The sequence below is a fragment of the Coregonus clupeaformis genome, chromosome 23 (assembly GCF_020615455.1).
Source record: "Coregonus clupeaformis isolate EN_2021a chromosome 23, ASM2061545v1, whole genome shotgun sequence".
Classification (NCBI taxonomy): Eukaryota; Metazoa; Chordata; class Actinopteri; order Salmoniformes; family Salmonidae; genus Coregonus; species Coregonus clupeaformis.
The window spans coordinates 32,265,374-32,289,470 of record NC_059214.1 but is presented as its reverse complement, the minus strand read 5'-3'; the positions used below and the strand labels follow the sequence as shown (position 1 = coordinate 32,289,470).

At 42.9% G+C, this 24,097-nt stretch overlaps 1 protein-coding gene and 1 long non-coding RNA gene across 4 annotated transcripts in view; both read left to right on the top strand.

Moving 5' to 3' along the window:
• LOC123481751 overlaps positions 1–24,097 on the top strand; it is a 254,496-nt gene that overhangs the window by 229,564 nt on the left and 835 nt on the right. The window lies entirely within an intron of this gene.
• Positions 1,296–23,325, top strand: LOC123481750 (nectin-4-like). 2 transcript variants are annotated; one of them, XM_045206652.1, is made up of 10 exons: positions 1,296–1,390; positions 1,686–1,758; positions 2,160–2,279; positions 7,152–7,457; positions 18,185–18,287; positions 18,611–18,765; positions 21,804–21,906; positions 22,021–22,063; positions 22,164–22,241; positions 22,368–23,325. In XM_045206652.1, exons 2-9 carry the CDS (start codon positions 1,704–1,706, stop codon positions 22,197–22,199), a joined length of 921 nt encoding a protein of 306 aa, XP_045062587.1. In that variant the 5' UTR covers positions 1,296–1,390; positions 1,686–1,703; the 3' UTR covers positions 22,200–22,241; positions 22,368–23,325. The 2 variants fall into 2 exon arrangements, with proteins under 2 accessions (XP_045062587.1, XP_045062586.1); XM_045206651.1 differs by having other exon boundaries at positions 22,355–23,325.

Sequence of the window (24,097 nt, the reverse complement as noted above, 5' to 3'; positions counted from 1 at the left end):
AGGATTACTTTATCCTATCCCAGGTATTCCTTAAAGAGGTGGGGTTTCAAATGTAGATACTGGCAGAAGGATCCCAAAACATTTTACAAACAAAAACCCAAAAGTGTATTCAACCCACCATCTCTATTACATTCACATTTTTTGTCATTTAGCAGACGCTCTTATCCAGAGCGACTTACAGTTAGTGAGTGCATACATTATTTTATTTTTCATACTGGCCCCCCGTGGGAATCGAACCCACAACCCTGGCGTTGCAAACGCCATGCTCTACCAACTGAGCTACATCCCTGCCGGCCATTCCCTCCCCTACCCTGGATGACGCTGGGCCAATTGTGCGCCGCCCCATGGGTCTCCCGGTCACGGCCGGCTACGACAGAGCCTGGATTCGGACCAGGAACTCTAGTGGCACAGCTAGCACTGCGATGCAGTGCCTTAGACCACTGCGCCACTCGGGAACAAGTCATTGCATGCATAGATTTTTTACTTGTCTTGAGACTTGACTTGCTCTTAGAATACAGGACTTGGACTTGACTGACCATACTTTATCAATCATCAACAGTATCTCTGATTATACCTTTGTGACCCGTATGACAAGGAAGTCAACAGGTGCCAATATAAACTATGTAGAATATTGGCATGTTGGAAACTACACATTTTTGTATTTATTTTCCATAATATCAATTATCCACCCCATCGAAGATATTCTTTAAAAAAGTACACTCGGTCATAACAGACTTTATAAGGCCAAATAAAATTCATGGAATAATAGGTTCCGTTCTCTGAGATTATGTGGCCTACCACTTCGCGGCTGAGCTGTTGTTGCTCCTAGATGTTTCCACTTCACAATAACAGCACTTACAGTTGACCAGGACAGCTCTAGCAGGGCAGAAATTTGATGAACAGACTTGTTAGAAAGGTGGCATCCTATGATGGTGCCACATTGAAAGTCACTGAGCTCCTCAGTAAGGCCATTCTGCTGCCAATGTTTGTGCTTTTTAAGGGGTGGCCACATACTATTGTATATATATAGTTTATCATCAGAGAGAGGGGTCCGATTCTGGCCTGTTGTTGAATTTAACTTTGTTTTACTTAAAGAAAATAAATAGTTTTGTCCCATCATTCTTGTTTGTTTGTAATGAGGACTATGGTTGTGTTTCATAAACGGTAAATGGTGTTACAGGCTTTCAAAGAGGTAGCACACAGCCTATGAAACGCCAGGAGTGGGGTGGAGACTAGAAGTCTCGTCCATGATCCACCCAATTGTGCAATAGCTGCTGTGGCTTACTCAATAAGTGTTTTCATACAGTAGGAGGACATTTTTCTGTCAGCACAAAGGGCAAAAAAACAAATGTCTCTGCTATTTCAGCAGAGGAACTTGCATTCATCAAAGGTTAGTTGCCTATTAAATTTACAGATGCATCTGTTTTGTTTCTTTTTACTGACCAATATAAGCCTGGTTGTTTATTTTTGTGAAAAGGTTTGGGCTACATTGTAAGATGTGCATAGTCTCCATCAAAATGATGATTGCAGACCATTGCACAAATAAATTGCATTCAAAAACATTTTACATATAGCTTAGCCTAGATAACTGTCTTACATAAACAATTAACAGGTCCTCATTATTACAAAATGCCAATCTCAAAATGTAATACAATTCCATAATTACATTTCCCCTATGGCCCTAGCAATGAGAAGAGCAAAGCATGTTACAGAAGCTGTGCTGTGTGATTCTACTCATCATCCAGAGGGATACAGAAAGTAGGTTTTCAATTGATCTCATAAAATGTAATACTATTGAGCTCATGATTTTAATTGTTTTATTTTAAGACAAAAAGCAGACAATAACACCCACCGAACACACAATCCCACCATTAAATTGTAGTTCTGGTCCTTCTAGGGTACAATAAGGCACACACATCAGCTCAGTATGTTTACTATGTTTTTAACTCAGTATGTTTACTATGTTTTTAACTCAGTATGTTTACTATGTTTTTAACTCAGTACGTTTACTATGTTTTTAACTCAGTATGTTTACTATGTTTTTAACTCAGTATGTTTACTATGTTTTTAACTCAGTACGTTTACTATGTGTTTAACTCAATATGTTTACTATGTTTTTAACTCAGTATGTTTACTATGTTTACTATGGAACCCATCAGAAAACCTTGGATCTATTCGAATAACAGCTGCTAGACTGTTGGATGAAGGCACCTTCACATGTATCTTCAGTGTTTTCCCCAGTGGAGCATACAGTACAGAGATATCTCTAACTGTGCTTGGTAAGAACTTTTCCTTCACTCTTTGTTTCACTGTTTCTACTTTTGACAGTGTATGAAGACTGCATGTGATAATCAATACTAGAAAGTTAAAAAGTTGGCAGGTTCATTATTCAAGCAAGAGCAGAGCCCACATCTACAGGTTTTGCTTTGCCAAGGAAAATCCATCTTCTCTTCACTTAGTAAAAAGGGTGTGAAAGGGTTTCTTTCCAGAGGGATACGATTCGACATATAACCTTCGTTTTTTCCCCCAAAGAACCGTTTTTGGAAGAAAGAGTCAGCCAGTTATTGTCACGTAAAAAAAAGACTGCCGGTATCACGGTAATTTACCGTTACTTAACATAATCACGTTTAGCATCTCCAGGCCTCCACACAAACAAGCCGCTGATGTGTGCCTTTGGAACATCTACATAAAAAAGTATAATAAATACATTTAATATACACCATCACAATAAACCCATTATGTATTTTTGTCAGGTCTAAAGAAACATTATGATATGAAGAAAATGTATTTCAGAAGAACAGAATATGAGTTGGCCTACTGTATGTTATCTGGTTATTCTCCATGCCATCGGTTGTAGGCTTGTTCATTTAGCTGACAAGATATGCTTATGAGTCCCCTGCCATTATTTTATTTTATATGATTTTATAGTATGAAGAATATAATTGAACTGATTTTCACTCATCAGACTATTCTCAATGTAATCTTGTCTTTACTAATATGTAAAATTTGTTTCGATTTAAAATGGCCCATTATCAAATGAGCAGGAACAGGGGCAGGGGAAAAAAGACATGTCAACATATGCACTCGAATAGGAAATGGAGACGACAAGCTTTCCTGCCGGTCCTATTAGTAGGCTACTTTGGTTTTAGAGCGGAGCATGTGCTTAATATGAGCAGCTAAGAAATAAATACAAGAACACTTATTTCACTCCACACATCAATCACTGTTTGAGGAACATGCTCGCACTGCCCGACAGGTGATATTCCACCCAAACTCTGAATGCCGTGGGCTCTCCAACCTTGTTCCTGCAGCTACCCAGCGCTTCATTTGGGAAACCATAAGGCTGATAAGCCTATGCATATGCATAAACTCTAATATGCTTATGGTTGTTCTGAATGAATTATCACCTTAGAATATTTTGGTTACTACCTGATTCCATATGTGTTATTTCATAGTTTTGATGTCTTCACTATTATTATTATAGAAAATAGAAAATAGTAGTTGGTAGAGCATGGCGCTTGCAAAGCCAGGGTTGTGGGTTCCATTCCCACGGGGGGCCAGTATGGAAAATATATGCTCTCACTAACTGTAAGTCGCTCTGGATAAGAGCGTCTGCTAAATGACTAAAATGTCAATGTAAATGTAAAAACCCTAGAATGAGTAGGTGTTCTTGCACTACTCATCTCATATGTACAGTGGGGAAAAAAGTATTTAGTCAGCCACCAATTGTGCAAGTTCTCCCACTTAAAAAGATGAGAGAGGCCTGTAATTTTCATCATAGGTACACGTCAACTATGACAGACAAAATGAGAAAAAAAAATCCTGAAAATCACATTGTAGGATTTTTAATTAATTTATTTGCAAATTATGGTGGAAAATAAGTATTTGGTCAATATCAAAAGTTTCTCAATACTTTGTTATATACCCTTTGTTGGCAATGACACAGGTCAAACGTTTTCTGTAAGTCTTCACAAGGTTTTCACACACTGTTGCTGGTATTTTGGCCCATTCCTCCATGCAGATCTCCTCTAGAGCAGTGATGTTTTGGGGCTGTCACTGGGCAACACGGACTTTCAACTCCCTCCAAAGATTTTCTATGGGGTTGAGATCTGGAGACTGGCTAGGCCACTCCAGGACCTTGAAATGCTTCTTACGAAGCCACTCCTTCGTTGCCCGGGCGGTGTGTTTGGGATCATTGTCATGCTGAAAGACCCAGCCACGTTTCATCTTCAATGCCCTTGCTGATGGAAGGAGGTTTTCAATCAAAATATCACGATACATGGCCCCATTCATTCTTTCCTTTACACGGATCAGTCGTCCTGGTCCCTTTGCAGAAAAACAGCCCCAAAGCATGATGTTTCCACCCCCATGCTTCACAGTAGGTATGGTGTTCTTTGGATGCAACTCAGCATTCTTTGTCCTCCAAACACGACGAGTTGAGTTTTTACCAAAAAGTTATATTTTGGTTTCATCTGACCATATGACATTCTCCCAATCCTCTTCTGGATCATCCAAATGCACTCTAGAAACTTCAGACGGGCCTGGACATGTACTGGCTTAAGCAGGGGGACATGTCTGGCACTGCAGGATTTAAGTCCCTGGCGGCGTAGTGTGTTACTGATGGTAGGCTTTGTTACTTTGGTCCCAGCTCTCTGCAGGTCATTCACTAGGTCCCCCCGTGTGGTTCTGGGATTTTTGCTCACCGTTCCTGTGATCATTTTGACCCCACGGGGCTGAGATCTTGCGTGGAGCCCCAGATCGAGGGAGATTATCAGTGGTCTTGTATGTCTTCCATTTCCTAATAATTGCTCCCACAGTTGATTTCTTCAAACCAAGCTGCTTACCTATTGCAGATTCAGCCTTCCCAGCCTGGTGCAGGTCTACAATTTTGTTTCTGGTGTCCTTTGACAGCTCTTTGGTCTTGGCCATAGTGGAGTTTGGAGTGTGACTGTTTGAGGTTGTGGACAGGTGTCTTTTATACTGATAACAACTTCAAACAGGTGCCATTGATACAGGTAACGAGTGGAGGACAGAGGAGCCTCTTAAAGAAGAAGTTACAGGTGTGTGAGAGCCAGAAATCTTGCTTGTTTGTAGGTGACCAAATACTTATTTTCCACCATAATTTGCAAATAAATTCATAAAAAATCCTACAATGTGATTTTTCTGGATTTTTTTTCCTCAATTTGTCTGTCATAGTTGACCTATGATGAAAATTACAGGCCTCTCTCATCTTTTTAAGTGGGAGAACTTGCACAATTGGTGGCTGACTAAATACATTTTTCCCCCCACTGTATATACTGCATTCTATTCTATAATATTCTACTGTATCTTAGTCCATGCCGCTCTGTCATTGCTTGTCCATATATGTATATTTTCTTAAATTCCATTCTATTGTGTGTATTAGGTATATGTTGTGAAATTGTTAGATATTACTTGTTAGATATTACTGCACTGTCAGAGCTAGAAGCACAAGCATTTCGCTACAACCGCTATATCATCTGCTAAACACGTGTATGTGACAAATCAAATTTGATTTGATTTGATTTGTTCTAAAACTTTTGACCAGTAGTGCAGGTATATGGGCATGGGTACATGAGGTGTGAGATTTTAGGTCTGTCTTGCCTTACTGCACAACCTGGGCATCATTCACAAGTGATAATGCTCATTCACAAGTCATAGGCTAGTATTGTCACCCAACAGACTATTCTTAATTTAGTGTCGTCTTTACATATACTAAATAATATATGTGTGAAATTAGTTTTGATTTAGAATGCACCGTTTTCATGCACCTGTCTCGGAACAGGGTGCAATGGGGAAAAAAATATATGTTAAATAGGGAAGGGAGGACGCTTTTCCCATGGTTCATTTTCATGCCAGCCAGGTAGGCTATACTCCTGTTGTAAAGCGAAGCAATTTGCTCCACTGCTCCCGACAGTGAAGAGAAATGTTTTATGTTTTAGAGTTAATTTCGTGCAATTCTACACATTTTAACATGAAAGCAAGTTTGCTGCAATTCTACACATTTTGCCATGGGGTGGAGAGAAAATGTAGCAGTTTTATAACTACTTGCCCATCCCTGGTGTAGAGTAAAACACTCAAAACCACGCCCATTATTATCATATTTCCGAGCATGCTCTATTGCAGATAGATTTGTTTGTTTCAATATCTGTGTTTTTGTATGCGCATTGTTTAGTTGATTAACCTTATGCTACACGAAGATAATTTAGGTAGATCATTTATCAATCTTCCCTAACCTGGCAGTCATTCTAAAATGCAGGTTGCAGGTGATTAAAAGTTCCAATTGTTGGATATCCTCACTCTGGCTGAGTAAGGCACTTAACCCTAATTTGCCCCAGCGGTGCTGTACTACTATGGCTGACCCTGTAAAACAACACATTTCACTGCACTTCTCTGGTTTATGTGGCAATAAAACATTTTAAAATATATGTTATTATTTAGAGGGTTCTAGGCAGAACCATTTACAGGGGGATCTATGAAGAACCCATAGAGATCATATTCTAATTCCTAAATCTATGGAAGAACCCTACATAGAGGGTTCTAGGTAGAACCCTCTGCAAAGGGTTCTACCTAGCACCAAAAAGGGTTCCCTTATGGGGACAAACCGAAGAACCCTATGTGGTTGTAGTTAGCACCTTTCTTTCTAAGAGTGTATCCTGTTACTCAAGCTGTGACCACGAGAGCACAGGTAGCAATACTTTCCCTAATGGTGGAACAGACGTTGGAATATACAGAATACACCACTATATCCTGCCTTCCTTAACGACATTATCACTGGGCTGTGAATGCTTGTCAGTGGAACTGCTGAACATGAAAAACAGCTTTTGTGAAACTTAATACCTCAGGAACATGTACCTCTCATCAGGGTTAGCTAAAACCTGTTCAAACTGGATTTGCCCAAACCTCCAATACAGTCAATGTGTAGCTACTAATAATGTATATTGCAATTGGCCAGTTAGAGAACATGATAGGGTTTATTTAAAGTGTGTTGGTCATGTAACATGAGCATTTGGATAAGTTTCACATGACGGGCTGTGTGTGTTTTGGTTGTTTTTTTCATGTATAGTTCCACATTTATAATGAGTGACTTGTTCATGTTTTCTGTTCTCTGTTTGTTTGTTTTCTGGTCATAGTTCCTCCAGTAGTGAGTGTGACAGTTGATGTTCCTCCTGTCATTGGGGAGAATGAGGTAGTCTTGGCAACCTGCATGGCTGCTGGTGCCAAGCCACAGGCAGAAGTGAAGTGGATTTCAGGTACATTCGGTAGTTTGTTGAGGACGGTGACCAACTCCACCAAGCATGCCAATGGAACCACCACAGTACTCAGGCACCTGCTCGGGGTGCCAATCAGAGCAGCCAGTCAGCAGCAGGTCCAGTGTGTCGTCAACCAGTCTTCCCTGGCAACAGAAAGTAGCTACAACTACACCATAAACATCCACTGTAAGTGTCTTCTACTACCACTGTCCTACACTATAGACAGACACTTTAAGTGTATTCTAATACTACTGTCTTACACTGTAGACAGACACTGTAAATATATACCCCACTACCACTGTCCTACACTATCGGCATCCACTTTAAATGTATATTCCACTATCACTGTCACAGACCATAGACATCCACTGTACGTATAAACTCTCACTGTCTTCACTGGCTGTAGACTAGCACTCCCTCTAACCAGTCGCTGTCTGTCTATACACTCTTAGAAAATAAGGTCCTATCCTAGAATCAAATATGGTTTTTCGGCTGTCCCCATAGGAGAACCCTTTGTATAACCCCTAATAGTTCCAGGTAGAACCCTTTTGGTTCCAGGTAGAACCCTTTTGGGTTCCATGTAAAACCCTTTCCACGGAGGAAAGCCTTTGAACTGGCTTGTAACAACTGTTTCTTTAGCTTAAACATAGTTCTGAGGCAAAGAGTGGTATGGACCTTTTAAATGCTTGCATTGTACTGCTCCTCTATTGCAAGTAATCTATCAAACTGAAATGAAGGAAGATCAGGTTCACAAACAACTGAATTCCTAGAATTTTGCCTCATCTGTGGATTACAGTTTCACCCCTGTCAACTGCTCAGATACTGTAGTGTCATTGTTATATCTGTCTTTGTATGGATGTGTGAGTGTAGGTTTATTTACATTTTATATCTGCAGTAACTGTAACCACCTCTCTATCTCTCTTTCAATCGCTGTCTCACTCAATGTCGCACTCTCTCGCTCAAATCAAATCAAATGTTGCTTATACATGTGCTTAATACAACTGGTGTAGCCTTTACAGTGAAATACTTGCTTACAAACCATTCCCAACGATGCATAGTTTAAAAAATAGTAATAATAATAATAATAATAATAGTAACTAACTCAAGAGGAATAAAATAAAATACACAAGAATGGAGCTACATGCAAGGATTACCAGTAGCAGATCAATGTGCAGAGGTACGAGGTACAGGTAGTTGAGGTAGATATGTACATTAAGGCAGGGTAAAGTGACTAGGCATCAGGATAGATAATAATAAGACTAAAATAAAGAACAGAGCAGCAGCAGCAAATTATGTGTAAAAGTGTGTGTGTCTATGTTTGTGTGTTTGTGTTGTGTCAGTATGCGTGTGTGTTATGTTTGTGTGTGCGTATGTAGTGTTTGAATGTGTGAGGGATTTGTGTGGGAGTGACAGTGTAGTGTGAGTATGTATATGGTGTGTATATAAAGTATTGTGAGTGTGCGTAGGGTCAGTGCAAGATAGAGTCAGTGCAGATAGTTTAGGTACCATAATTGATTATTTAGCAGTCTGGCTATTTAGCAGTCTTATGGCTTGGGGGTAGAAGCTGTCTCTGAGCCTGTTGGTCATAAAGCAGATGGTCCGGTACCGCTTTACCGGACGGTAGCAGAGTGAACAGTCTATGGTTTGGGTTGCTGGACTCCTCTGGCACCACTTGATATAGAGATCCTGGATGGCAGGGAGCTCTGCCCCGGTGATGTAATGGGCTGTCCGCACCACCCTTTGTAGCGCTTTGCGGTCAAGGGCGGTGCAATTGCCATACCAAGCGGTGATGCACTCAGTCAAGATGTTCTCGATGGTGCAGCTGTATAATTTTTTGAGGATCTAAAGACCCATTTTCTTCAGGACTGTGCGGGTGAGTGTGGACGATGTTAAGTCTTTACTGATGTGGACGCCAAAGAACTTAAAGGTCTAGTCCAGCTACACAACAGCCCCTTCGATGTGGATGGATGTGTAACAGATGTATATCGTACTCTCCTTGCATTGTGTTTTCTCCTAATAAATCACATCAGCCAGTGGTCCCAGTTGAGCATAATTTATTTTTGTTGTTAAATGGGAAACAGCACGTTAGTTGTGCAGGGCTTAACGATATTGATGGCTGTCGATGGCAAAATCCCTTGCATCACATTTTCATACTGGGAAGACCTGACGTTCGCGATCTCCTCCTTGCATCACATTTTCATACTGGGAAGACCTGACGTTCGCGATCTCCCCCTAGCTGCAAGCGGGGCCAATCACAACACGCCTTATTGTCATCAGAGTTGAACCAACCAATAAGAATACTTGAACATTAAATACAAATTTCTTTAGAGGCAAGTGGAAACATAACCAACCCTGTTACATTCTCCCCTGCTGAATTACACTTGCATACTATAAAGAAACAAAATGAGGTATGCAATACCTTGCAATACATATGTCACCAAATATTCCAGTGCAGGGGCGGTGTGTTCATTAGGGCGATATGGGCGACGCACTGCCAAACGGGAAAAGGAAGGGATTTTTTTTCTAATCAATTATATCACAGCAACAGTAGTTTTCAGTGTTCTAATCTAGACGTCTGATCTGCCACTAAATGTCCAATCAGGCTAAAGTCGTGCTTCAAATGGCCCCCGCCCTTTTGGGGCGATTTCAGTCAGGTTGAAAATCGCCCAGGAGTCTCTCATAGACTATCATGTAAAATATTTATTTTTTTCAAATATCAGAGCTTTCAATACAATCTCTATGGGTTCCGGGAGGGCTTGCACTTACGCGCTTTCGTCATACGTAACATAAGTAACCATGAACATAACTAAGAAAAGAGCGGGTAGCAGCGTCAATCAATTCACATACAACTGTCAAGATGGCTAGCTTTGCGAGGCAAAGATGAAACTGAGGGCTCCACCGCACCAACCCTGGTATTTTTCTTGGACTTGTCAACTTTGTGGCACAATTAGATGAGGTGTTTGATGACCATCTTAAAAATGCTAAAGTTTTCAAGGGCACATCAAAGACCATTCAAAACGAGCTACTGGAGTGTATGCTAGCGGTCATGAGGGAACATATTGTGGAGGAGGTGAAGTCGGCGAACTTCGTAGCTATCCAAGCTGACGAGACCACGGACGTTTCTACACAGACACAGCTGGTGCTTGTGCTGAGGTACATAGATAGCAACCACAAAGTGCAGGAGCGCTTTTTTGAGTTCCTTCCCATCTCGGAATCAACCTCTGTCTCAATCGCCAGTGTGCTTTTGGAGAGACTGAACGGTCTTTTTGCCGACGACGAGAAAGTCAAACTCATTGCGCAAGCTTACGATGGAGCCAGTGTGAGGGGGAGAGAAGGCTGGTGTGCAGCAAAAGGTGCGTAAGCATTTCAAGAATGCCCATTACGTGCATTGCTATGCGCATCAGCTGAATTTGATCATGCAGCAAGCTAGAACAGTTTCAGTACAAGTAATGTAGCCTCTCTCTCTCTGTGTCCCTCCCTGTCTGTCTCTTTAACACACACACGCCCAAATCAGTTCACAGTTGATGTTGTTTAAAATAGTTATTTTTCATTAAAAAAAAAGTAAAAAATAAAAAATAATCTGTTCATGTTCATTTTTACAAATCTATACAATTGGCCAGAATATGGTTGTTCATTTTTACAAAGCCATACAGATAGCTGTGTTTACCTTTTCTAGAAATTATTTTCAAATTCTGTTTTCAGGCAAAATGTCTATCACTGTTCATTTTCACAAATCTATACAAGAGGGCAGAATATGGAAGTCTATAAAAATTTCTTATTACCAATAACTTGCATCAATGTTTTCAGTAGCCTCTATCAAAAGCTCCTGCTTGCTTGTTGTGAATTATGCTCAGGTGCACATATTTCCAATTCAACCATGAGGCCTTTTTGAAGCAAGTAATGTGTATATCAGTATTGACTTATATGCTGCCCCTGTCTTCATGTTGTTGCTGGACATATCTTTTTTAAAATGTGTGTTGGTCACCTAAATCATCAGAAAAATTGCCCCCCCTGAGAATTTTTTCAGGAGCCGCCACTGTTCCAGTGCAAAGACTATTCTCTAAAGAGAACTAGGAGAATTCAAAGACCCGTAGGAAAACATGCCTGTTAGATGTTCAGTACACTCAGTGACAATAAGAACCTCAGACAGAAAAAACTTGGCCAACTTGACCTCTGACCCATGACCTCCATGGGGTCTCTTGAAAGTAAAAAAATAAAAATGGGCTACAGACTTGGATTCTAATCCTACACCCACACAGGTATTCTAATGAATTCTGTATGAAAAACCCTCTGTGTCTGCATAGTCTCTATGAGTGTCACTGGGTGTTTCCTAACCCGACCAGCCCCTGACCTGACAGGCCTAACAGAGTTATTACGTTTAATCTGTTCACCTACAACCACCACTGGTGGGTCACTGTCCACAATCGGTGGATAGTCAAGGTAAAGGGTTCTGTGACTGTTGCTGGAGCTTGTGCTACCAGCGGCATCTTCAGAATGCCTTTCTTCTTCAGAGGGTTCGGACATTTCTTCTCCAAAGGTTAGCTCTGACATGCGTGGTGAGCTTTGAGGATCCCTCGTCAGTGGCCCATCTTCCATCACATCTGGGGTTACTTTTTCAGAGTGCTCCGGCTGTGCTTCCCCCAAGGTCTGTTCTGATACCCACACCCTAGTCCTCTCACCAATGTCCATTTCTGGTATATCGTTCATGGATGAGTCCTCCATCTCCTCACTCGGATCCTCACGGTCTCCTGTATTAGGTGTCTCCAAGGCAGTGTCGGGGAGAGGCAAGAAGTTTACAGGCATTATCAGATTACGGTGGACCGTTCTCTCCTGGCCAGTTGACATGTTCTGAATCTTGTAGATGTGGATGTCACTATTCTTCTCCGTAACAATATAGAGGTTTTTCTCCCAACGATCCGCCAGCTTTCTCTTTCCACGTTCACCCTTATTCGCCAGCAGCACCCGATCACCGACCTCCACTGGAGCTCCTCTGATCTTCCTGTCGTAGAGGCCTGCATGCCTCTTCAGCTGTTTGGTTGCCGACACCTGTACCGTCTCCATGGCCTCCCTCAGGTCTCTCGTCAGGGACTTGATGTACTCGTCATAGTCTACAACCTCTGAGTCTTGCAGCACAGTACCAAACATCATGTCGACAGGCAGACGTGGGGTTCTCCCAAACATCAACTGGAAAGGGGCGTAGCCCGTGGTTTCATGGACTGTACAGTTGTAGGCGAAGGTCAACGACTTCAGCTTCTGGGGCCACCTGTGCTTCGCTCTCGCAGGTAAAGCCCTGATCATGTTTCCCACCGTTCTATTGAACCTTTCGACTCCCCCGTTCCCCATCGGAATGTAGGGAGTTGTGTGCGACTTCTGCACTCCTGCAGCACTCAACAACTCAGCAATCAATTTACTTTCAAAGTTGGCCTCTTGGTCAGAGTGGATACGACGAGGAAAACCATACACACAGAAGATGTTGTTCCACAGCTGAAGTGCCACTGCTTTAGCTGAATGGTTCGGACACAAGAAGGCATGGGCCATCTTAGTAAAATGATCAGTGACGACCAGAACATCCGAGGACTTGTTGTTGGAGTCTTCAGCAGACCAGAAGTCCACACACACCAACTCGAGGGGCTCAGTCGTGATGATGTTCTCCAGTGGAGCTCTGGCCTCTGGCTCGGGGCCTTACTGAACACACACACCTCTTGCAGGTCTTGACATACTCTCTCACATCTGATTCCAGACCATGCCAGAAGAACCTCTGTCTCGTCAAGTACAAAGTCCGCTGTTGCCCCTGATGACCGGCTTCATCGTGGACACCCTTCAAAACTGTCGCCCTCATTGAGGTGGGTACTACATACTGGTACGTCTTCTTCTTTGACAGCAAACTTTTGGTAACGCAATATAGTACACCCATTTTCAGAGTGAGCTTCTCCCAGGTCTTCAGAATCCACAGAGCCTCGAGTGGTTCATGGCCACGTTCCTCCTAGAAGGTCTATGGCCCCTGTCCACGTAGAAGACAACTCTGGCGAGTGCGTCATCCTGGCGCTGCTTTGATATCAGGTCGTCACGGGATAGCACTCTCACATCTGACATCTCAGATTGTGCCAGTGACTGAGTGAGCTGAGGCAGTAGCAGCGCACAGTTCTGTAGACCAGCCTCCCCTTGTGACCTCAGGACTGCTGACACCGCTTCCTTTGACAGAGAACCAGGAGAAGGATAGGAGGTAGATTGGCAGTCCATGACAATTTCACAGGCATCTGCCTCAATTAACGGTGAGCAGCTTTCGAGGTTGAATGGGTGGTTCGACCAGCGGAACACATCTTGCACCTTCTCAGCACGTACTCCCGCAGCTTCTTCCAGCAAGGCCTTGTATGGAACCCTTGTGATGCGGTGGAGAGCACTCGGCTGCACAAATGGCTGTCTACTGAGTGCATCAGCAATTACATTTTTGGGACCGGGGATGTACTTGATGTCAAACTCGAATGGAGCGAGTTTAGCAACACATCTCTGTTCACAGGCGTACAATTTGGGCTTGGACAGGATGTACGTTAATGGGTTGTTGTCTGTCCATACAGTAAAAGGCTTGCCCCTTAGCCAATGACTAAACTTCTCACAGACGGCCCAGCGTAAAGCAAAAAACTCTAACCTATGGGCAGGATACTTTGACTGTGCATAAGTAAGTGATTTGCTAGCGAATGCTACGGGTCTGGCTGCAGACCCATCCTCTGGCACCTGGGAGAGGACAGCACCTAATCCATTACTAGATGCGTCTACAGACAGCAAGAAAGGTCTACTAAAATCAGGGTGGGCTAGCATGACCTGATCGAGGAGAGCTTGTTTCAACTGACTAAAGGCCTGTTTGCACTCACCAGTCCAGTCTGCTGCTGTGAGTTTCCAACGTATTCCTCTTTTCCTCTTGCCTTTCACATGGCGTGGTGCCTTCGTCCCCGTTGTCAGCCCATGCAGCGGCTTAGCGATGGTGGAGCACCCCTCAATGAACTGCTGGTAATAAACTATCATTCCGAGAAAGGACCAAATCTTCCCCTGGGAGGGCACGTCCGTGTTATCCTCCATGAGATCCTTCTCTGTCATCCCTGCAATAGCCTTCACTCTTTCTGGGTCTGTGGCCACACCTCCTTCACTGATGACATGCCCCAAGAACCGCACTGACCTCTTCATGAAATGGCATTTCTTTGGAGACAATTTCAGATTATGGACTTTGAGACGCTCAAAAACTGACTCCAAGCGTTGCAATCCAAGTTCTTCAGTCGGGGCAAAAACCAGCACATCGTCCAGGTAGCATAGAAGGCTAGAAAAATGTTGATCCCCAAAAATGCTCAATATCATCCTCATGAATGTAGCTGGGCTGTTGCATAGTCCTTGTGGAAGACGGTTATATTCATATAACCCAAAAGGAGAAGTGAAGGCTGTAAACTTCTTGTCGTCTTCATGCACCTCCACATTGTAGCAGCCTGAGGTCAAATCCATTGTAGAGAAGAAGGCATTGCCACCCAAGGCCGCCAGAGCATCAGCTTGGTGAGGTAGAGGGTGAGCATCCTTTACGGTGCGAGCATTGAGCCATCGGAAGTCTGTACACAGTCTCAGATCACCAGACTTCTTCCAGACCAGCACGAGCGGGAGGCATACTCACTGCTGGATTTCCTGATTATCTCTCGCTCTTCCATCTCATCCAAGGCCTGCCTGAGCTTGTCATAATGGTTAGGGAGAGCCTACGGTAAGGTAGACTAAAAGGCTTAGTGTCACTGAGTCTGATGCGATGGACATATCCAGTAGCCTTCCCGCAATCTAGTTTGTGCCGGGAGAAGATAGACTCGTAGCGGGCTATAAGCTGAACTAGCCTGGCCTTACACTGTTGCGACAACTGAGTGGACTCAATGTCAATGTCACCTAGCCCTAACTCGTGCAACACCTCATTTGTCACTCTGTGCGGTTTGACGGTACTGTCAACGGTCAAGCTATCTCCACTACCATTGTCAATGTCCGGATTGTCCTCCATTTTGTGTACCTGCTGCACCAGGGGAACCGGTTCGACAGTGGGCCCATCCATATAGTCAGTGTCAAAGTCCTCTAATGCCATGCAAGGAAAAACGTCCGCTATCTTGGCATTGCATCTCACTGTTACTGGCTTTGGTGAGGGATTGATAACTGTGACAGGGACCCAGCCATCGCTCCATAATGTCGCTACTGTTCTCCCCACTATAATGTTTTTTGGTCTTGAGCGTGCCCTCGTAGGCTCAATAACGACAGCACTGTCCGCGGATACATTTTGAGGCGTACACAGCCGGCCCCAGACTAAATGTTCCTGCATAGGCTCCAATGTGACCACCCGCTTCAGCCTTACTGTGCCCACTCTTTCTGGTACTTCGGTCTCTTTCCATCTCTCTACATTAGCCAGCAGACGGAATAGTTTTTCATCTCCATTGTGTTCATATGATGACATCTTCTCCCAGAAGTCACCAGTCGTCTTCAGCTCCCTGATGAGGTGTTTTATCACGTTGCTGCCTAGGATGAGCTCATGACGTTGGCCATCCACTACTAGAACAGGGACAGAGACACTGCTGCCATACACAGACAGATTCAATTCACACACACCTACAGGCTTGGTCTTCAACCCCCCGCAGCTAACCAACACCACTTCAGTCGGACTGAGGGAGCCACTCTTGAGCACACCTGCTTTCTCAAGGCGTGGCACCACTGTTGAGCTCAATGTGCATGCCATAGAACCGCTGTCAATCATAGCGCTCACCTCTGTAACATCCCCCAGCAACACCCTAGTATAGAAGAGTTCATCGTTGTGGAGCACTCTCTGTGTATTTTGCATAATGACTTCCTGCGTCAGTGTGGTGACCAGTGGGGCCAGCCGCAAGGGACGTGGAGCCTTGCACTTCCTCTGGTACTCCTCCAGCCTGCCATGGACCTCTGCAGCCATCCACTCATGCAATGGTTTGCACATGAATATCAATGACAGCTCTGGGTTCGGACAGTGCTTGATGAACATGACAGTCAGAACACGTGATGGATTGTCTAGCTCCTTGTTCTGCCTCTTCAAACAGTCCTCTGCCACCTCTATGGCCCTGTTCAGTCTGATCCAGTAATCGAATGGAGTCTCCCCTTCCATTGGCAACGTAGAATAACATCAGCTAGGGGCATGTCGGAGTTGATTGTGTCACTAAAGTGATGCTTCAGAATGTCAAAAACTGGTCTAGGGCCCTGGTTTAAGTCAACTGGGTTACTGCGTAGGCTTACTCTTACCACGTCATATGCCCGCCCTGACAGCTTACCCAAAACTTCATCTGACCTCTCCTGCCCACCATAGCCCTTCTTCTGCATGTACACTAACATGATCTCCTCCCACTAATGCATTGTGCATTCCTCTGAACCATCCCCCTTGAAACAGACTGGTTCCCTGACATCATTTTTCACCACTACATTTAGACTAGAGCTGGCCCCAGCCTTGGTACCACCAACATTATCAACCTTCTGTCCCACCCCATCTCCCATAGCCTTTGATTCCAAATAAGAGGCAATATTTTCACCTATGGAGTAACCTATCTGCTTAACAATGCCCGCCAGGAAATCCATAGACACATCCTCCATCCTATGACTAGATGAAACTGGCTCGAATGCACTGAGTTGAGGTAGCTCTAAATCATGTGGAAAGCGCACACTTGCCTGTGCAGTTGGCCTGGCCAGAGGTGTGGAAGCAACTGGAGAAATATTTGCCCCCCTACCCACTGGCGGTGAAGGGTTAACCATGAAAACTCCCCTACCTCTCCCAAAACTTTCCATTTAAAATCAATTTGATCACTTCTACAAAATCAGCTTGACCATAATGCACTCAAAATAAAAGTTCAGTAGTAGTTGTCTAACAAGACCAAGAATCAACACAGAAAAGTAACAAAAAACGCCTTAATAAATAGTTGTCGCCACCGTGTGGTAGAAATTGGCGTCGCCCTCACGTTAATTGGCTTCGGAAGGTTACTAGCGTAACAGCACAATTACATCACTAAATAATCATAGCATCACAACATACAAGTAATAAACAGTACATTATATTTCCCCCACTCACTCATGCTACCAGGAGCTCACTGAGAATTCCACTTGTGCAGAAAGCGAAACCTAGGCCTCTGGCGTGCATCAGCAACCACAGTACTTCTTGAAGCCGGGTCTCGGATCCCTCCACGTGACCTCCGGCGAAGACGAGTCACGACACCAGTGTAACAGATGTATATCGTACTCTCCTTGCGTTGTGTTTTCTCCTAATAAATCACATCAGCCAGTGGTCCCAGTTGAGCATCATTTATTTATGTTGTTAAATGGGAAACAGCACGTTAGTTGTGCAGGGCTTAACGATATTGATGGCTGTCGATTGCAAAATCCCTTGCATCACATTTTCATACTGGGAAGACCTGACGTTCGCGATCTCCCCCCTTGCATCACATTTTCATACTGGGAAGACCTGACGTTCGCGATCTCCCCCTAGCTCAAGCGGGACCAATCACAACACGCCTTATTGTCATCAGAGTTGAACCAACCAATAAGAATGCTTGAACATTAAATACACATTTCTTTAGAGGCAAGTGGAAACATAACCAACCCTGTTACATTCTCCCCTGCTGAATTACACTTGCATACTATAAAGAAACAAAATGAGGTATGCAATACCTTGCAATACATATGTCACCAAAGATTCCAGTGCAAAGACTATTCTCTAAAGAGAATTAGGAGAATTCAAAGACCCGTAGGAAAACATGCCTGTTACATGTTCAGTACACTGTTTCTCCTATAGTCCACGATCAGCTCCTTGGTCGTATTGATGTTGATGGACTGCTAAGTCACTGACTTCCTACCTTTAGGCTGGCTGACTCTCTCTCGCTCTCTCTCTCTCATAGATCCACCTCAGTCAGTGAACATCACCCTTAGTGAGGCCTCTAAAGCCACAGTCTTCCTATGTGTAGCAGACAGCAACCCACAACCCAACTACACATGGAGCAGGTTAGTTAAATCCAGTTTAAATGTAAGTATTAGCTTCACTTGTTAAGACGTGATATCTAAATTAGCTTGAAGCTTCAATATGTTCATATCTAAAGGACAGTTGTTGAATTATGCTGGCAGTCAAATCATGCATTTGTCTTTCACACACACACACACACGCACGCACGCACGCACGCACGCACGCACACACACACACACACACACACACACACACACACACACACACACAGTCACACACACACAGTCACACACACACAGTCACACACACACAGTCACACACATGCTGTACACTCAGCCCCTCTCCTCCTCTCTCTCTCCCCCAGAGTGGGCCAGCCATGGCCTGGGTCTTCAGTGAGAGCAGAGGGAGACATACTGCACCTCCTCAGTCTCAGCTCTGAGCTGAATGGTCTCTATGTCTGTGAGGCCTCCAACCCCTACGGACGAGCAACTGGCTCCCTCTATGTACACACATCCTCTGGTGAGAAGCACCTGAGAGAGACACACGCGCGCACAGACATACACTCACGCTATTCAGACTGGTTGCTTAACTGGTTGAATATACTGTTTTTTATGTTGCTTATAATTGTTATGCGATATATTGATTGGTTGATTGATTGCTTGATTTATTGAATACTTTATTGTCAAATAGGGAAATTTGTCAGGCAACAATACAGGCATTCCTGGCATACACATAAAACACATACAGTACCAGTCAAAAGTTTGGACACACCTACTCATTCAAGGGTTCTTCTTTATTTTTACTATTTTTTACATTGTAGAATAATAGTGAAGACATCAAAACTATGAAATAACACATATGGAATCATGTAGTAACCAAAAAAGTGTTAAACGGATCCTACAAATTGCCACCCTTTGCCTTGATGACAGCTTTGCACACTCTTGGCATTCTCTCAACCAGCTTCATGCAATGGTCACCTGGAATGCATTTAAATTAACAGGTGTGCCTTCTTAAAAGTTAATTTGTAGAATTTGTTTCCTTCTTAATGCGTTTGAGCCAATCAGTTGAGTTGTGACAGAAGATAGTCATATTTGAAAATAGCCCTATTTGGTAAAAAACCAAGTACATATTATGGCAAGAACAGCTCAAATAAGCAAAGAGAAACGACAGTCCGTCATTACTTTAAGACATGAAGGTCAGTCAATATGGAACATTTCAAGAACTTTGAAAGTTTCTTCAAGTGCAATCGCAAGATCCATCAAGTGCTATGATGAAACTGGCTCTCATGAGGACCGCCACAGGAATGGAATACCCAGAGTTACCTCTGCTGCAAAGGATAAGTTCAGTAGAGATGCCTGCCCGACTAGAATCACTACTCTCGGCGGCTCTGACTTAGTATATGTGGACAACTACAAATACCTAGGTGTCTGGTTAGACTGTAAACTCTCCTTCCAGACTCACATTAAGCATCTCCAATCCAAAGTTAAATCTATAATCGGCTTCCTAATTCGCAACAAAGCCTCCTTCTCTCATGCTGATAAACATGCCCTTGTAAAACTGACTCTCCTACCGATCCTTGACTTCGGCGATGTCATTTACAAAATAGCTTCCAACACTCTACTCAGCAAATTGGATGTAGTCTATCACAGTGCAATCCGTTTTGTCACCAAAGCCCCATATACTACCCACCATTGTGACCTGTACGCTCTCGTTGGCTGGCCCTCACTACATATTCGTCGCCAAACCCACTGGCTCCAGGTCATCTATAAATCCCTTCTAGGCAAATCCCCGCCTTATCTTAGCTAATTGGTCACCATAGCAACACCCACCCGTAGTGTGCGTTCCAGCAGGTATTTCTCACTGGTCATCCCCAAAGCCAACACCTCCTTTGGTCGCCATTCCTTCCAGTTCTCTGCTACAAATGACTGGAATGAACTGCAAAAATCTCTGAAGCTGGAGACACTTATCTCCCTCACTATCTTTAAGCATCAGTTGTCAGAGCAGCTTACCGATCACTACACCTGTACACAACCCATCTGTAATTAGCCCACCCAACTACCTCATCCCCATATTGTTATTTACATTGTTATTTATTTTGCTCATTTGCACCCCAGTATCTCTATTTGCACATCATCTTCTGCACATCTATCACTCCAGCGTTAATACTAAATTATAATTGTAATTATTTTGCACTATGGCCTATTTATTGCCTTACCTCCATAACTTACTACTACTAACTCTGTGTTGTTGTTGTTTTTCCGCACTGCTTTGCTTTATCGTGGCCAGGTCGCAGTTGTAAATGAGAACTTGTTCTCAACTGGCTTACCTGGTTAAATAAAGGTGAAATAAAATAAATAAATAAAAATTAAATGCTTCACAGAGTTCAAGTCACAGACACATCTTAACATCAACTGTTCAGAGGAGACTGTGTGAATCAGGCCTTCATGGTCGAATTGCTGCAAAGAAAGCACTACTAAAGGACACCAATAAGAAGATGAGACCTGCTTGGGCCAAGAAACATGTGCAACGGACCTTAGACCGGTGGAAATTTGTCCTTTGGTCTGGAGTCCAAATTGGAGATTTTTGGTTCCAACCGCCGTGTCTTTGTGAGACACGGTGTGGGTGAACGGATGATCTCCGCATGTGTAGTTCCCACCGTAAAGCATGGAGGAGGTGTTATGGTGTGGGGGTGTTTTGCTGGTGACACTGTCTGTGATTTATTTAGAATTCAAGGCACACTTCTCCAGCATGGCTACCACAGCATTCTGCAGAGATACGCCATCCCATCTGGTTTGGGCTTAGTGGGAATATAATTTGTTTTTCAACAGGACAATGACCCAACATACCTCCAGGCTGTGTAAAATATATTTTACCAAGAAGGAGAGTGATGGAGTGCTGCATCAGATGACATGCCCTCCACAATTCCCCAACCTCAACCAAATTGAGATGGTTTGGGATGAGTCGGACGGCAGAGTGAAGGAAAAGCAGCCAACAAATGCTCAGCATATGTGGGAACTGCTTCAAAACTGTTGTAAAAGCATTCCAGGTGAAGCTGGTTGAGAGAATGCCAAGAGTCTGCAAGCTTCAAAGGGTGGCTATTTGAAGAATCTCAAATATAAAATATATTTTGATTTGTTGAACACTTTTTTGGTTACTAGATGATTCCATATGTGTTATTTCATAGTTTTGTTGTCTTCACTATTATTCTACAATGTAGAAAATAGTAAAAATAAAGAAAAACCCTTAAATGAGTAGCCGTGTCCAAACTTTTGACTGGTACTGTATATGAGATTATGAGAAATGTGATGTAGCATGGATAACAATGTTGAGGCAGATGCTCACTTATCTTTCACTGCATGTGTTAGTATCAGACTTATGTCCTCATTCTCCTTTCTACAGGAAGGTATAACCACTAACTAAGATGGTTATGATACACACTTATCTCTTTGCTTTCTGCAGTAAAGTGTTTGCATCAGAGCCATGATGCTTATTTGGGCAATACAATTATATGTAATTGTAAATGCAGACTGTTTCTTATATTAACTGTATCCTCACAGAGACCTCTGCTGCCTGTTGGGTTCTACTCGTTGTCATTCTATGTCTGATTGTTGTTGCTGCTGCACTCATATGGTACCGGTGGAAATACGGACAGTTTCCTTGGTAATATCAACTACTCTAATATTATGAACATAATTTTGCATTATGAAAACATTTCCTTTTCACTAGATGATTGGCTCAAATTCATATGATATTTTTTTCTGGACGATATCTCAGGAATTCAATCATGGCCAATCACCAGTTCCAGGCACCCCCACAGGTATGTGACTATGTTAAAGTAAACCATTGTTGCGTGATTAACCTATCACATCAGCCACTTTTTGCTGTGTAATAGAACTGTTATAATGTCTGATGACAAGGTTGAGGAAGATGAACCTGGGACGTCTGGGTTCTAACACTCCAAACCAGGAAGGCGGATAAGGAAGAAGTATCATGATGTAAGGAACACACATTATGATTTTTTTTTAAATATTTTTTTTATATTACAAAAAATATATTTTGTTGGAGCTATTGTCTATTCATGAGGTATATTTATTGTTCTATTTTAAAGAAATCGCGTACAGGCTGAGAGCGGATGCCAGAAGAATCTCAGACATGCAATGGATGTGGGAAGATTTCCAGTCCACACATTTTCCATTGTTCTAACCATTTGCAAAGAAGAGGCACATTCTCCAACCATCTAATGAACAGAGACCCTAGCAGTATTCACTGTGACATTAGAAACCTCGGCTCGGCCCCTCCTCCACCACAGCTTTTCTCGTGGACTCAGCCTTGTCATGGTGGAGGGGCTTTGTTGCTTCAGCGGGAACAACAACTCTCCTGTATGTATGCATGTATGTAGGTAGGTATGGTGTGTGTTGAAGCCAACTAAAGGGAGGCCGGGTATAATCTAAATAATATGTACAAATTGAGAATCTTGTCTGTAATGACTAGCAAAACCCTGGCTGATGGTGTTACTTGTTGATGCTCCAAAAATTATTCCTTCATATTATGCAGCCTTATGCAGTGTTGCTACAGGGAGCAGTTATAAGATGAACCAGGAAATCAAGGGTGTGGCTAGTGATCCACTGGGAACAGAAGCTCCACTAACAGCTGCCTTATGATCTAAGCATAGGGCTGTTATGGTGATGATATTACCGCCACACCGGTGGTCACGAGTCATGAAGGCAGTCAAATTCCACTTGACCGTTTAGTAACGGTAATTAGGCTTCTCCAAGCTCTGATGCTGCTGATGGTCATTAGTAGCTTACCAAAGTTGCTAATTGCCTGGTACGCAGCACTCTATTGTCCCTCTAATCACTCTGACATCAATGCAAATGTAATCTAAAATGCAATCAAACACTTAATGAGAGCTCATGAGCTCATGTCGCACAACATTTCAATAGTCTATTCAATTGTGTGAGAAAACAGAGTGATGACCTCTATTAAAAATAGGAGGATCCCATCTGCTTTCTATAGGCTAGACCTACTATATTTATTTCTCAACTTTCCTAATATTAAGTACATTGCTTCTCTTTACAGCAGGAGTATATGTAAAGACAAGATTAAATCAGGAATAGTCTGTTTGGTGACAATATTAGCCTATCACTTGTGAATTATATATTATCACTTGTGAATTATGCACAACAGTTGACATATTTTTTTTTGTGTGAGAAATAAATATTCCAAACATAGTCTGGCATTTGCGGTTATGCATGTATTGGAACATTTGGAACATTTGTATTGGAACATTTGGAACATTTGCGCTTATAGCCTTCTGCCGTGTGCGCATTGCTTTGCTGATAATGTGAAGAAATAGCCTAATAGTTTATCAAAATGTTAAGCTAAACGTTCTGATCTGTTACCACAGCCTCATTGCGTAAAATGTTTTTTTGATGCTAGTGTTTGCATTAATTTGGGCTCTATCGCATCCCAAAATGTCCCAGACTATGTTTGGAATATTTATTTCTCACACAGAAAAAAATATGTCAACTGTTGTGCTATGGGGGATAGTAGATTGACATAGGCTAGTGCTTTTGCTGTTCATTAGGCCTACTCATCTTGTTGGCTGACGAAAAGTAAATGTGGACAGTTCTTCCAATATCTTCAATATGCGCCTCGGAATTGGATAAGGACGGGCACAGTTGCGTCCCCGATGTGTCTGTCATCACTTGTAGCCTGTGAGAAAGACACGATCACGTGACGGGCATTGGCTAATAAGAATTGAGCTATTTCATCACAATGAAATTTACATAGATAACTCTAAATTAAGCATATAGGAGTACCTGTTTCTTTGTTAACTGCTCAACACAGA